The sequence below is a fragment of the Nannospalax galili genome, unplaced genomic scaffold, assembly GCF_000622305.1.
Source record: "Nannospalax galili isolate Female #2095 unplaced genomic scaffold, S.galili_v1.0 scaffold1626, whole genome shotgun sequence".
NCBI lineage: Eukaryota > Metazoa > Chordata > Mammalia > Rodentia > Spalacidae > Nannospalax > Nannospalax galili.
Genome location: NW_008354162.1, coordinates 258779 through 274680, shown reverse-complemented (window position 1 = coordinate 274680; position 15902 = coordinate 258779). Strand labels below are relative to the sequence as shown.

General features: G+C 43.9%; 1 protein-coding gene and 1 pseudogene across 1 annotated transcript in view; both read right to left on the bottom strand.

The window, feature by feature from the left end:
• The window catches only part of Abhd12 (abhydrolase domain containing 12), a 99755-nt gene that overhangs the window by 32189 nt on the left and 51664 nt on the right, over positions 1-15902 (bottom strand). The window contains exon 2 of the mRNA XM_008851176.2: positions 4944-5068. Within this exon, the coding sequence (XP_008849398.1) occupies positions 4944-5068 (125 nt within the window). The remainder of the gene's footprint in view (positions 1-4943; positions 5069-15902) is intronic.
• Positions 8497-15902, bottom strand: part of LOC103748531 — a 21921-nt pseudogene continuing 14515 nt past the window's right edge.

Genomic DNA, 15902 nt, shown 5'->3' with positions numbered 1-15902 from the left:
TCTCATTGATGATTTTGTTCCTAATCAGAAAGTGCTGCTCAGATGTAAGACTTCAAATCTTGGTCTCCAATACTGTAGTGCCCACCTGTAGCTAAGGGAGACAACCAGCTATTGTTCTAAAATGATGGATAAATTTGTTTTCTCCCCCTATCTAGAAGCATTTGAGAGGGAACTAACACTGATTCTAACCACTCCAACAGCTATCAAAATACCTGAAAACAAATCCTGAATCCATCACTCTCGAGTCCAGCCTTGGCAGACAGAAAAAAAAATGAGAAGGAACCCAACAGAGGGATGCTTTTAGAAGCTCTTGTCAAGAAATCCCAATGGACTCTGATATGAACATTTGAAATTTGCCCTATTCTGACTTTTTTTGGGGTTCTCTGTCTAGAACTTGTAATGCTAACCACTTTCAACTTTACTTCTCCGTCACATCTCCTCTTCACCAGTTAAGGACTTTCTTTTCTCCCTACAGATAAGAGTTATGCAATTTTGGAGTCTTTTCCATAGACCCACTAAAGGGGTACTCACCCTGCATCCCTGTTCAGCAAGGAAGAAGCCACAGTGGTCTGCGTCCGGATTCCCTATCAGCAATTTAGGTAACCTCTTCAGAGGATGGCATGATAAGAATAGGAGGTAGGAATCGGCTAGGCAGTTAGGGTAAAAAAGACCCCAAAGAAATGTAGCCAGTTTCTTGGCTAAAAGTCAAAATGTCCTTGGGCCTCTTAGCAACATACTGTTCCAAAGGCCAAAAATGACAAAACTATTTGGGAGCTCTTATGTAATCCATAAAATATTTTAGGATTACCTCTTCAGAGGGGTAATGTCAGAGTAGCAAAAAGCCCCAAGAAAAGAAAGAGACAGAAAGAGAGAGACAAAGGAAAGAAAGAAAGAAGAAAGAAAGAAAGAAAGAAAGAAAGAGAAAGAAAGAAAAAGAAAGAAGGAAGGAAAGAAAGAACACAAAGTTGTCAGAAAGAAGTGATGGGGAAATATGGGAGGTGTTCAAGGGGAAAGAGTAGGTGTGGATTTGAGCAAAATACCTTATATGTATATATGAAATTCTCAATCAAGTTGTTTTTTTTTTTTTTAAGTTAGTGAGTTCCAGGACAGCTGGGACTACAGGGAGACCCCGCTTCAAAAAGACGAAGAAGGAGGAAGAAGAAAGAAGAAAGAAGAATAAGAACAAGAACAAGAATAAGAATAAGGCGAAGGAGGAGGAGGAGGAGGAGGAGGAGAAGGAGGAGAAGGAGAAGAAGAAGAATAGCAACAGGTCCTGATTGTCATCTGGGGGAGATAAGAACAGAGCCCTCACATACACAGACCCTCCCCAGCCTGAGGTAAAACTCCAGCATAAAGACCCCACCTCCTCGAGTCCCACATAGGGGAGACAGGCATGGACAGGTATCAGTGACTATGCTATAACTAAAAAACCAGCAAGTCCTGGTCAGGTTGCCCTCCCTCCCAGGGGAGTAGGCCTCACAGTGGGAGCATGGCAAAAGGGCCAGGCCAGTGCTGTGGTGGGAAGGGCTGTGGGAATGTCCAGCCACTACTCTAGAGTGATGCCCATCAGTGCCAGGGTTTTTAGCAACATAAAAAAATTATTTGTTATTTGGGTGTGTTATGTGCCAGGTGCATATGTGAAGGCCAGAGGACAACTTTATGGAGTCAGTACTTTCTTACAACCTTTATATGGGTTTCAGACATTAAACTCAGGTTGCTGCATAGCAAATACTTTACCTGATGAGTCACCTTGCAGGCCCTTGAGTAACTTGGTTTTTTAATTTTGTTTTATTTTGATTAGTTTGTTTTGTTTTGTTTTGAGACAGGGTCTTCCTGTAGCCCCAGCTGATCTGGAATTCCCTATGTAGACCAGGCCTCAGTCTCACAGAGATCCACCTGCCTTTGCCTCCCAAGTGCTAGGATTAAAAGTATAAGCCACGACACCCAGCCCTTGAATACATTTTTTATTCTGTTGTGTGTGTGTGTGTGTGTGTGTGTGTGTGTATGTGTGTGTGTTGGTGTTATATGGTTGCATACAGGTGATGTGCTGGTACGCTTGCCTAAGTGGAGGCCAGAGACTGATGTCAGGATATCTTCTTTATTTGCTTTTCCACATTTTAAAAAATATTTTATTTATTATTTTTATTTTATGTGTATGAGTGTATTGCCTGCATGTATGTGAGTGCACCTATGTCGTGCAGTCTCTCAGTGAACCTGGACCTGACACACTTCAGCTAGGCTGGCTAGCCAGTGAGCCCCCGGGATCTGCCTGTCTCTGTGACCCTGTGCTGGGGTTGCATCATGTGCTACCATGTCCAACTTTGTATGTGGGTGCTGGGAATCCACACTCAGGTCCTCATGTTTGTGCAGCAAGCACTATACTCACTGAACCATCTCTTCTTCCCCATGAGTACATTTTTTAAAAAGGCCAGAGACAGATTTTATCCCATTAACAATTAAAAATCCCCTTTAGAAACACTACCAGGCCAGGGATCAAGCTCAGCGGTATAAGGCTTATATAGCATATCAAGCCCTGTGTTTAAATCCCACTACTGCAAAATCAACACAACCCCAACGAAACCAAATCTGCCCTAGGCCCTCTGCTCCTGTGGAGCAGACATAGGAAGGGAAGCACCAAGGACAGGTATCAACCTAGGGTGCTATCAACAGACAGTTTCCTCTCTGACATCTGAAGTTCTATGTCTGTGAGAATCAGCATCACAAAACTGTAGGCTGTGCTGAAAGTAGCCCAAATAATCTACTGGAAGAAAACCAGTTCAGATCTTTGCCAGAACCTGACTGTGTTCCAAGAGGATAGTACAGCCTACACGGTCTAAGCTGCATGGTCAATTCTAAGGTCTATCATGAATAAATTTACAGACCTTGGGTCTTCATGGACCCAAACTCTTTTCTGTACTGTACTGGGTACCTTTAGGAGACACTAAAGTCAGGAAAAACAAAACAAAACAAAACAAAACAAAACAAAACAAAACAAAACAAAACAAAACACTGTCTTGATTTTAGTATAACATTAGTTTCTTTTTAAGTTTATGGTCCCCTTATGTGACAAAACTTAGAGACCATAAGTTCCTAGGAGTCTGACTACATTCCACTTGAAAAAGTAAACACCACATATATTTTATAGTTATTTAAACACACTAAAAAATGTGTGGCTTAGATGCTAAGGCATTAAATCTTGACTTTGCTATTTCTATGCCTCTTACTAATTTAAAAAGAAATTCCTTGTTAGTATCTTTTAACATTTTGTGATTAAGTCTGTTATAGACCAAACATCCCAGCTTTGTAAACCTAGACCATACAGAGTCTGGAGCCCTGTTACTACTAAGCGGGGTTTGAAGCCTGAGACATATTCCCCAATCCCTGGCTTTGCTATGCCCCAACCACACTGTCACACAGACTAGCCAACTACACATCTGCACACCCATCCAAGCAAGCCAGCTTCCAAATCTCATGCCCCCAAACATATAAGAACCAGATTAATTCTGTAAGCCAACCTTGACAAAGACCAGGCACAGAGTCTGCCTCATCCCAGCCCAACATTGACCATGGCCATTTGTACAGCCGTAGTTTACATCTCCTACCTTCTTTGCTGCATCTTGGGTGTAAAATGTTCTTGAAAGGACTGTTCCCAGTAGTAACACCTGCGGGTTCTTTGCCTTCTGCTTTGTAGCCTGATACTTTCTTATTTTTCCTCCCACTTCCCCAAAAGTAAATGTAGAAGAAAACAAAACAAAACAAAACACCAGAACAGGGCCTAGAGAGATGGCTCAGTGGTTAAGAACTCTTGCTGCTCTTGCAGAGGACCAGGGTTAGGTTCCCAGCACCCACAAAGAAGCTCACAACCATCTGAGACTCCAGTTCCAGGAGATCCAATGCCCTCTTCTGGCCTCCGTAGGCTCCTGTACACATGTGATGCACACAAATTCAGCAAGCACACATAAATAAATAATAAATAAATAAATAATAAATAAGAACAGCTTTGGAACAACACAAAGTTACCTTAAGGACCTCAAACAATTTATTTTGTGTTCACCTATCAGGCAGCACAAAAATCCCACAAAAATCAAAATAAGACAGTTTTTTGTTTGGTTTGGTTTTTTTTTTTTTTTTGGCCTTTTAGAGACAGGGTCTCCCTGCAGCCCCAGCTGTCCTGGAACTCACTATGTAGACCAGGCTGGCCTTGGACTCACAAAGATCTGCCTGCCTCTGCCTCCCAAGTGCTGGGATGTACCACCACGCCCAGCTACTATCATTTTTATTTTATGTGTATGCGTGTATTGCCTGCATGTAGATAAGTGCACCCATGTCGTGCAATGCCCCAGGAGGACAGAAGAGGCTGTCAGATCCCCTGGAACTGGAGTTACAGACAGTTGTTAGCCGCCATGTGGGTGCTGGGATTCAAACCCAGGTCTTCTGCAAGAAAAACCAGTGTTCTTAAACCACTGAGCCATCTCTCCACCCCCATAAAACACTTTTTTAAAAAGAAACAACAGCAATAAAACAAAAACTGAGGCCTTTAAAAAATATTTTTTAAAAAAGACACTGTCCTTTTCAGTGGTTTTAATTAGCCTGGTCCACACAAGCGACAACACATCTCTAACATGACAGCTGCAGGTAATGTCTCCTGCTGCCATTTCTGTCTACCTCAGCTCAAGAGACAATCACCCCCAATGCAGTTCAGTCACCTAGGAACCGAAATGCAGGGCTGGAGGGCAATGCCATCATCACAGTGTCCCTCAACTGACAAGGGTACCGAGAACTTCCCGGATGACAGATGTGCTATTCCTAAGCCTGGATGGTGGTTCTATCTCCCTACATACTGGACACGTTCAATCTCAGTAAAAATAAACTGACACCTACTAAAATCAATTATGAAAATAAGTGCTAAATAAAATTAAAGAAAAATGGTATGCAGCACTTACCAAAATTCAAGAAAATCAGTTTGGCCTGTATCCCAGGACACAGTTTGACAAGAAATGGAATGGCAATGTAGAACCCCAGAACACAGAGAAGTATCTTCCTCAGTCGGAACCACAGGCTCTTTCGTCTATGAGACAGAAGCAATTAAGAGTCAAGTCAGTAGGTGCAATTTTGCTGGCTTATTAACAACACTGGTACTCCCTCTAAACAAGGGCCACAGGTATCTTTCTCCATAGGGATACTGCCATTAATAAAAGTGGCCTCCCGCCTGCTTTCATTAAAATAATTTGAGACAGTCTTTTCAGTTTTCAACTGTACTAGAGGAAGTTTTGTTTATCTTGTCTTATTTCTTTAAAGCCACAGAAATGGTCCTGTTGATCTGTTATGTTCCTATGATAAGAATCAAGGAGAGCCAAAAGGTACTCAGAAAGCATCCCACCTGTAATAAGACCCCAGCTTCCACCTCATCTCAGCAAAGAGTGGCTTCTTTGGGGCTTGAAGTCACACTGCTACCAGGCTGCTTTGAGCCAGCTCAGTGGCAGCTACTCATTAGCTCTTCTTCGTGGGAAGCAGGAAGTACCTACACCCAGCACATCAGCAGAACCTGCCCAACCAGGTCCTGAGAGATTGCAGAGCCCTTGGAGCCATCCCACAGAATCCCTTTCAGATAGGGCCACTGCCTCCGTTCTCAAGACTCTGATCCCTAAGTAGTACCAAGAGGCCCTTGAGCCTCTTCCCAATCCACTTTAAAAAGTGTCGCTAATCTTTTCAAACTCTTGGTCTTGAGCTACCTCTACACTAAAAATGTAAGGATCCTGCCGGGTGTGGTGGCGCACGCCTTCAATCCCAGCACTCGGGAGGCAGAGACAGGCGGATCCTCTGTAAGTTCAAGGCCAGCCTGGTCTACAGAGTGAGTTCCAGGAAGCTGGAGCTACAGGGAGACCCTGTCTCATTTAAAAAAAAAAAAAAAAAAAAAAAAAAAAAAAAAAAAAAGTAAGGATCCTAAAGTGCATCTGTTTATATGTATTACCATCATCCAACGAGTTAAAACTAAAGAATGAAAACAGAGGCATAGATGTAGCTCTGGGGTAAAGGACTTGCCTAGCATACACAAGACCCGGTTCCAGCACCACACACACACAAAGTACATTAATTTATCTAGTAATACTAGATACTAAACCTATTACATGTTACTATAAACAGCATGTTATGAAAAGAATTATTTTCCAATTCAAGCAGTTTTGATAAGAGACATTAACACGTTCACAAATTTCTTTTTAAAAAATTACACTTGTGTGTGTGTGTATGTGTGTGTGTGTACATACGATGTGTGCACAGACACATATACCATGGCAAGCGTGTGAAGGTCAGAGGATAACTTGCAGGAGTTGGTTCTCTCCTTCAATCATGTTGGGCTCAAGGATCAAACTCAAGTTATCAGCAAGCACACACATTTCCCCGCTGCCGTCTCACTGGCCCCACATTTTCACAAATTTCTAAAAGCCAGACAGCACAGAGGGGTGGCTCCTCCTATCTGCTGTTTTCAACTTGCGCAATACCACCTGGGGTACATCATCTACTTTACCAGCTATTTCTTTCTGGACTATTTCTAAAAAACAGGTAAGAAGTTTTTTGTTTATGTGTTTTTTTGTTTTGTTTTTAGAGACAGGGTTCCCTGTAGCCCCAGCTGGCCTGGAACTTGCTATGTAGACCAGGCTGGCCTCAATCTCATGGAGATCGCCTACCTCTGCCTTCCCACTGCTGGGATTAAAGGTGTGTGACACCATGCCTGGCTTCTAAGAAGGGTTTAAAAACATATATTGAACTGCTGACATGTGAAATAGTAGCGATAAACCTGAAAAGCACCATGCCAAGTTAGTAAGGCAGCCATGAAAATGAACTGCACAACTCCATCTGAAAGTCTAGACTAGGCAAAAGAGCAGGGACAGAAAAAGCAGAATAGTGATGCTGGGGGCTGGAGTCACGGCAAGTCCGACAGGGAGGGGCACAGGGAATTCTGGAGCAATGGAAGTATTCTTCATCTTGACTCTGCTTATTGTTATGTGACTATATGTGCTTGTCAAGACTCAGTTAACTGTCAGAAATGGGCACTTTTACTACATTTAAATAATACCTTGATAAAATCAATGGAAATAAGTTGGTAAGGCTGATGCAAATATATTCACATGTGATAATGTCATCCACTCACTCATTCTCTCCCACTGAGTTCATTCAGTGGTCACTGAGCATGTAGCATCATGCAGGTCAAGGATAATCAGGGCAGCAAAGGGTGGCAAAGGGTGGTGTTCATGTGTGCACCAGGCTCACAGCATAAGGAGGAAGATACAAAGGCATATCAGGTTATGAAAGAGGCATCTGTGCTGTGGACATGCCCAGGGTCATCTGACTTGGTCTGGGCTACCAGAGAAGGGGACACAATAAGTTAGAAATATAAGAATTAGGGTCCGGAGAGATGGCTCAGTAGTTAAAAGCACTGCTCTTGCTGAGGACCCAGGTTTAGTTTTCAGCACCCATATGGAAGCCAACAAGCATCCATAACTCCAATTCTAGAGGATTCAATATCCTCTTCTGACCTCCTCACGGGCACTGCACTCTTACATACACACAGGCAAAACACTTGTACATATAAAAATAAATTTTATAAAAGAAATATAAGAATTAACTAGATGAATTAGAACAATTTAAAGAGGCAACCTAAATTAGACATATAATTTACTCTTGCAGTGAAGAAAAGCACATGCTATTAGGGTCAAAGTGCCAGCCCTTAAGCCTGAATGACTACCTCATCACTTACTAGTTATGTAACCTCAATGACCACCTCATCACTTACTAGTTATGTAATCTCAATGACTACCTCATCACTCACTAGTTATGTAATCTCAATGACCACCTCATCACTTACTAGTTATGTAACCTCAATGGCCACCTCATCAATTGCTAGTTATGTAATCTCAATGACTACCTCATCACTTACTAGTTATGTAACCTCAATGACCACCTCATCACTTACTAGTTATGTAATCTCAATGACTACCTCATTGTTGGGGACCCCTGCTGTTTGGGTCGCAGTCTCTCCATGTCTGGATAGCCGCGAGCCAGCTCGGCGCATAATGGAGAGACTCCCCTTTCCAGCGGGGCGCCTCCTACTCTCTTCCTGACTCACCTTTGAAGTGGCCGCCACAGATACATGACCTCTGGCATAGAAACTACCAGGTTTTTTATAATCAGGCATTGTCTGACAGCCTGACTGATAGAAGCCCACCGCCTCATGTAAATAAAGCATCCTAGGAGCACCTATCAGCTGAGGCTTTTGCTACTGCCTCCACACTATAAATCTTCTAGTTTTACCCTAATAAAACGAAGCTGAATCACTGAGTCTAATGGAGCTGAATCACTGAGTCTAATGGAGCTGAATCACTGAGTCTAACGGAGCTGTATCACTGAGATCATTGAACTTGGCTGATTTGTGTCTCACTGCGCCTGCGACCAGCCTGTGACTCAGTCTCCCAGGAGGAGCTGTCCCCCCGTCAACATTCACTCGTGAAGATTCTGCGTTTGCCATTCCTGCGCTCCCCGCTTTGCTCCCCCAGCCCCCCGCGGACCAGTGGCCAACAACCGCGGGCACAGGGAGAGCGTCCCGCAGCTAGCCAGAACCCCCTGCAGCTTGGTGCAGAACCCGCCCGGCAGCCTGCCTTGGCGCAGAGTCTGCACTCGCCAGAACCGTCGCAGACCCGCCCGATCTGTAGCTCCCAGCACCCGGCAGCTGCGGAGAGCCAGGGACCCGCCCAGCAGCGTGAAACCCACACCCGCCGCACGCAACACCTCATCACTCACTAGTTATGTAATCTCAATCGCTACCTCATCACTTACTAGTTATGTAACCTCAATCACTACCTCATCACTTACTAGTTATGTAACCTCAATCACTACCTCATCACTTACTAGTTATGTAACCTCAATGACTACCTTATACTTACTAGTTATATAATCTCAATTACTATGTCATCACTTACTAGTTATGTAACTTCAATGACTACCTCATCACTTACTAGTTATGTAATCTCACTCAAGTCTCCTAACAACTCTGAGCCTTATTTTCCTCAGTACTTGACAGAATAGCAATGCTTCTTCAGGTGGTAGAAAGCATGCATAGCACGTGCTCGGTTCAATAAAAATAATCATAATAACGATGCCTCCCACCCCATAGAGATTCTAGAATGATTACATACAATAATGTATGTGGAGAGAGAGACAGACAGAGAGAATGTGTAAGAGTCCTAGCACCAAACCCCCAGACACACCTAGGCAGCCATTAGCAGAGTCTAGGCAAAGGTGACAGGTGACAGCCTTGCAAGGGGAAGGATGGGTGCAATGTGAGAGATTAGAAGAGGCCCAGGAGTCAACTTCATTCTGAAGGAAACAGCACTTAGAAAAGGAAAATGTGCCACCACAAATGCCCAGCACCTGTGCTTTCTTCCTCTGTTTGCCTACCTATGGTCACTCTGTCCCTTCACAATCTGCTCACTCATCTTTTGTTCTACTGAAAAGTGTTCAGTGGTTTGGAATCTTACACCTTGAGAAAAGCAAAACACATCCACACAAAAACTTGTTAAGTGTTCATGACAACTTCATTCAGTGTCCCCAAACTACATCAGTGTCCACCAGTGGATGAATGGCCATATAAACCTGATGGTATGTCCACAGACTGAACATATGTGGCGATAGCATGAAGAAAACTGCTGGCGCACGCAATCGCCTAGAAGTTTTTTGTTTCTCTGTGGTAGGTCAGAAAGATGCCTCCTCCATATGGTGAGATTAATAGCTCTTTATCCTCTTTATTTTAAAGAACATTATTTTTCTGGTGTTGGGAGCAAACCTAGGTCTCATGAATGCTCTCTTATTGAGCCCTTTTTCTTTATATTTTGAAATCACTTATATAAGATGGAAATCATCTTTAAGGACTTACCAAGAAGAAACTAAAAATAAGGTGGATACAAGCAAAGTTTAGGGGGGAAATTATTCCATTCCATTTCTTGTGTGTGTGTGTGTGTGTGTGTGTGTGTGTGTGTGTGTGTGGTGGGGGGCTGGCCTTGAACTCACAGCAATCCTCCTTCTGTAAACGCCTGAATGTTAGTTAGGATTACAGCCATGAGTCACTGTCCCTGACTTCCATTTCTCTAGAAGCTATCTTATTCCTTTTTCTTTCTTCCTCCCCACCCCCCCACCCCGGTCTTTTTGAGACAAGGTCTCCCAGTAGCCCCAGCTGGCCTGGAACTCACTCAAAACTCAAAGAGATCCGCCCGCTTCTGTCTCCCAAGTGCTGGGAAGGCATAGCTTGAAGCTATCGTATTTCTTGTGGTAACTGTTACCATTGTCAGCAAATCTTTTAGCTCCACTCTTTTCTTACCACTGATAGTGCTGACTGTTGGTAGGAATAACATTGCCCTCAGGGTTCAGCACAGGATTGAGGGAACACATGTCCTCCTTCAAGACCCTAAGTGGGACTTGTGTCACTTGGAGGCCCATGTTTCTCCAGAATTCATACACCCAAGTACACAGTCACAATTTTTTTTATTTTGTTCCTCTTTTTTGTTGTTATTGTTATTTTTGGCCTTTTTGAGACAGGGTCTCCCTATAGCCACCGCTGGCCTGGAACTATGTAGACCAGGCTGGCCTCGATCATTGTTACTGTTTAATTCTTTAAAAGTTATTTTGGACTGGAGAGATGGCTCAGTGGTTAAGAGCACTGACTGCTCTCGCAGAGGACCCACGGGGCAGCTCACAACAGTAACTCCAGTTCCAGGGGATTCAATGCCCTCTTCTGGCTTCCATGGGCATTGCATGACACAGGTGCACTTGTACATATGTAGGCAATACACTCATACACATAAAATAAAAATATTTTTGAAATTTATTATTATTTTATAAGTATTAGTATCTTGTTTGCACATATGTAAGTACACCTGCAGGCGGGCTCTGCGCCAGCTGCGGGAGGCTCGGGCCAGCTACGGGAGGCTCTCTCTCTCCCTGTGCTTGCGGGTCGTTGGCCACCGATCCATGAGGGCAGGGAGAACAGAAGCGGCGAACGTGGTCAGGATGGCCAGTGAGTGCTGATGGAAGACAGCCCTTCTGGGGAGACTGATCCCAGGCTGGTCCCAGACGCAGTGAAACAGCAATGACACAGCTCCAGGCACAGTGAAAAACAGCTCCAGGCAGTGATACAGCTCCGTTTATTAGTGGAAAAACTAGAGAATTTAGAAAAATATAGTGTGGAGGCAGCAGCCAATGCCTCAGCTGATAGGTGCTCATAGTATGCTTTATTTACATGTGACTACCGGGCAATACCTAATTATCATATAGAAAAAACCTGGGGGTAGTTTTTACTCCAGGTAACTATGCCAGAGGTCACGTTTCAGATAAGGCATCTGTGTTTGGTGGCACTTCAAGGTGAGCCAGGAAGAGAGCAGGAGGCCCCCTGCTGAAAAGGGGAGTTTTTCCATTTGGTGCCGAGCCTCTCAGGGCTATCCGGACATGGAGAAACTACAACCCTAACAGCGGGGTTTCCCAACATACACCCATGTCATAAAATGTCTATGGAGGCCAGAGGAGGGTGTTGGATCCCTTGGAACTGAAGTCAGGAAAGTTGTTAGCCTCCATGTGGGTGCTGGAAACTGAACCTAGGTCCTCTGCAAGAGCGGCCAGTGCTTGTAACTATTGAGCTATCTCTCCAGCACCCCCTTTTATGAGACAGGGTCTCCCTGTAGTCCCAGCTGGCCTGGAACTTGCTTTCTCACAGAGATCCGCCTGCCTCTGCCTCCCCAGTGCTGGGACTAAAAGTATGTGCTATCACACCAGGTTCATGGTCACAATTTTTGTTTTAATCTGTATTATCATTCAATGTGTTTTCTTTAAAAGTTACTTATCAACACCACAGATAAGGCTCACTGGCCACAAAACAAAAGGGAACTGTAAAAATAAATGCAATGACTGGATTTTCCATAGGGTCTAGAAACTGCACTCTTGGGCACTTTACTTCCACTTGCAGAGCATTATTTATAGTAGCTGTGGTGGTGATGGTGCAGTGAGCATCTGTCTTTACTGTGATGGTGATGGAACTACACAGTCTCCCCCCACCACCCCATACTCACACACTCTCCCTCCCATGCACACATGCAATGAACTTTAAGTGATACATCTGAAAAGTTCTAGGGATCAGGTTGCTACCCATGTTCTGTGCTTGATTTGCACCATGGCTATGTAAGATGTTATTGTCTGGGTAGGGTGAGAGAAAGGAGCACTGATCTGCCTGTATATTTTCCTATAACCAATGAATGTGTAATCATTTAAAAATAATTAGGTTAAAAATTGAGAAGGAATATGTAGCAAAAGAATGTAAGCAAGTAACTAATCATCAGTAAAATTAACTACTAGATGGAATGGACTTTAAGTGCTATCTCAGCCTGTTAAGGCAAACAGCCCCATTTTACCAGAGTTCCAAGGGTTTGAGTAATTTTCCCACAGCCACACCCTGACAAACAGCCAAGCACCCTAGGTATGGGGAGGCATAGCTGACTGGGCTCCAGATGCTCCCCGGGCCCATTGAGGCTGGCATTTGCATCCCACTCCTCTCCTACTTCTTCATTATCAAGAAGCAGCCCAAACCAGTAGCAAGATGTCGTACATCCAACATGATAGCTGGGATTTTCTTTCAAACAGTGATTTACTTAGGGTGTGTGGTGTATGTTTGTGTGTGTGTGTGTGTGTGTGTGTGTGTTCATGTGTTGGCATGTAGGCCAGAGACTGATGCTGAGTGTCTTCTGCTTCTTCATCTGATTTTTTGAGAAAGGGTCTCTCTCATTAAACCTAGAATTCACCCATTTGACTAGACTGGGATTACAAGGACATGCTGTACATGGCTTTTTACATGGAGCTCTAATTCAGGTTTTCATGCTTGAATGTCAGCACTCTACCAATTGAGCCATTTGTGCAATCCTTTTTAAAGAGCTTTTCTTTTTCTTTCCTTCTTTCTTTTTTTCCTTGAGACAGGGTCTCACTAGCCTTGGCTGGCCTGGAACTTGCTATTATTAGCAAGTTCTATATTAGAACTTATCTACTCTATATCTACTCTATATTAGACCAGGATGGTCTTGAACTCACAGAGACCTACCTGCCTCTGCCTCCTGCATGCTGGGATTAAAGGCAAGAGCCACCAAACCTGGCTTTAGACTTTTTTTTGTAGGAGACAGAAGTTGAGACAGGGTCTCCCTGTATACCTGGCTGGCCTAGAACTCTTTATGTAGACCAGGCTGGCCTTGACCTCACAGAGATCCACCTGCCTCTGCTTCCTGTATGCTGGGATTAAAGTGTGTGCCACCACGCCTGGCCCTTTAGACATTAAATTCTTTTTTTCTTTTATTTGTATGAGTGTTTTGCCTACATGTATGTAAGTGCACCATGTGCATACAGTGCTTAAAGAGGCCAGAGGAGGACACTGGATCCCCTGGAATTGGAATTAAAGACAGTTGTGAGTCACCATGTGGGTGGTTAGAAACAAGCCCAGATCCTCTGCAAGACCTCTTAAATGCTGAGCCAGCTCACCAGTCCCACTTTAGACATTTTTTGACGGGGAACTTTAATAAATTAAGACAAGGGCAACTTCTACAATTTACAGATTCTTGAATCCTCTTAGAAGGAAAAGATCCTAAAGCAGTTCCTGTTTGAACTGGTGGGTAAGTATGTGAGATGGTGGCTAGGCTGGATAGCTTCAGTTGTCAACTTGACACATCTGGAAAGAAGGAAGCTCAACTGGGGAATTATTTTTATCAGATTGGTCTGTGTACATGTCTATGAGGCATTTTCTTGACTGTTGAGAGATGTGGGAGGGCCCAGCCCACTGTGGATGGTGCCAACCCTGGGCAGATGCGCCTGTGTTGTACAAGAAAGCAGGTTGAGCACAGGCCATGGGAATGAGTCAGTAAGCAGTGTAACTTCATGGGCTCTGCTTCAGCTCCTGCTTCCAGGTTCTTGCCCTGCTTAAGTTCCTGCCTTGGATTCCCTCAGTAATGCACTGTCACTTGGAAGAGTAAGATGAAATAAACCCATCCCTCCCCAAGTTGGTTTTGGTCAGTATTTTATCACAGCAACAGAAGTGACTAGAACAACAGCTGAAAGAGCTGTGTCCTACATTTGAGGAAGATGGAACAGGCAGGGAAGATATCTAAGGCCTGACAGGCAAAACTGAAAGCCAGCCACTAAGCAGGGAGGAGCAGGCAGCACTCAGCTAGTTCCATGGCTGACAGATAATAAGATGGAAAACCAGCCACTGCCCTTGGCCCCACCTACCCTAGATCTTCTGCCTCTACAGGACCTAGCAGCTCAAAGGCTGACCTAGCATAGTATGTGTGCCTACAGATGAGATAAGGGAGACTTCTTGGGAAAGAGAAGAGATGTTTAATATTTTGCAGGATTTTGCTGTAAGGTGTTTACCCACTATCCTTCAAGAAGAGCACTCTTACCTCCAACCAATTTAAGGATATTTTTCTTTTCTTATTTTGGATTCATTTATTTTTATTTTATGTGTATGAGTGTTTTGACAGCAGTGTGTAAGTGTACCACATGTGTGCAATACTTGCAGAGCTCAGAAAAGGGCATCACAGAGCTGGAAAGATGGCACAGTGTGTTTAAGAGCACTCACTATTCTTGCAGAGGACCCAGGTTTGATTCCCAGTACCCACAACCATATGTAAACTCAGGAAAGCTCTTGCAGCTTGGCTTATCAGAGATTTCTCCCCCACCTCCCAGTAATAGTTTACTGCTGCAATAGCACAGAGAAAGTCTCTGTTGAACATGCACATTTCAATTGTCCAAGACTTGTGTGATGTTTGTTTAATTCATGAGTCTCATGAGTCATGGGCATTGCACGACATGGGTGTACTTACCTACATGCAGGCAATACACGCACACATAAAAATAAAATAAAATAAAAATAAAATATTTTTTTAAAAGGGCATCAGATCCCCTGAAACTGGAGTTACAGATAACCATGTGGGTGCTGGGAACCAAACCAAGGTCCTCTGCAAGAGCAGCCAGTGCTCTTAACCACTGAGCCATCTCTCTAGCCCCCTTAAGGATATTTCTTAAAATATTAAGAGAATATGAAATTTGGTTATATACCTTTATCCTTCTAAAGAGAACAAATAATAGAGCAAGTTGAGGGCAACTTAATTTGATTCAGACAAAGTAAAAATTTTTGGTGTTAGTCAGAGAACTCTGATATTTGGTCTAGCATGTAAGGAACGCAGAGGATGCCAGGCCATCCTAAGAAATGCAAAGCTGGGAGGGGGGGCACAAAATTGAATAACTTTTCTAACTCTTCTGAGATCTGTCAGTGAATGAGAACATCACAAGGCAAACTGCTGGCTGCCTCTAAAACGATTTGGGGAGAGGGGTGGAGAGAGAAACAGAGCTACTTTTCTGAGTAGAAACAGGAGCAGATAGCAACCAGTGTCAGGAGGAAAATCTGAATGGCATGGGCAGATCTTAGGGTATAAATCTCCTGTGGTCTCAGTCCAGAGCTGGCAGAAGGGGTAAGGGGTTTGAGATTTCCCTCCAGAAGCCCTACTAAGTCACCCTAAAGAATCCTCTTCTTCCAGCAGGGGAGGAAAATGGGAGCCCAGCATCTGCTTCTTCCTAACAAGTCCTGGCCATAATAAAAACTACTTTACTAGAACTTGCCCTGGAGTTAGCTTTTATCAGGGCCTAACTGATATAACAGAAGGAAATAAGTAGTTCCAACCTGCTCTGCCTATTCTCTCTTATCTGAAGTGTATGAGTCCACAAATGCAGGTCACCCTCCTAAAACAAAGACCTCTAGATAGGCTGACTAGATTCACCAGAAGGGCAAGTAGTGGGGAATGGCTGGGGGTGCCGACAACACAGCA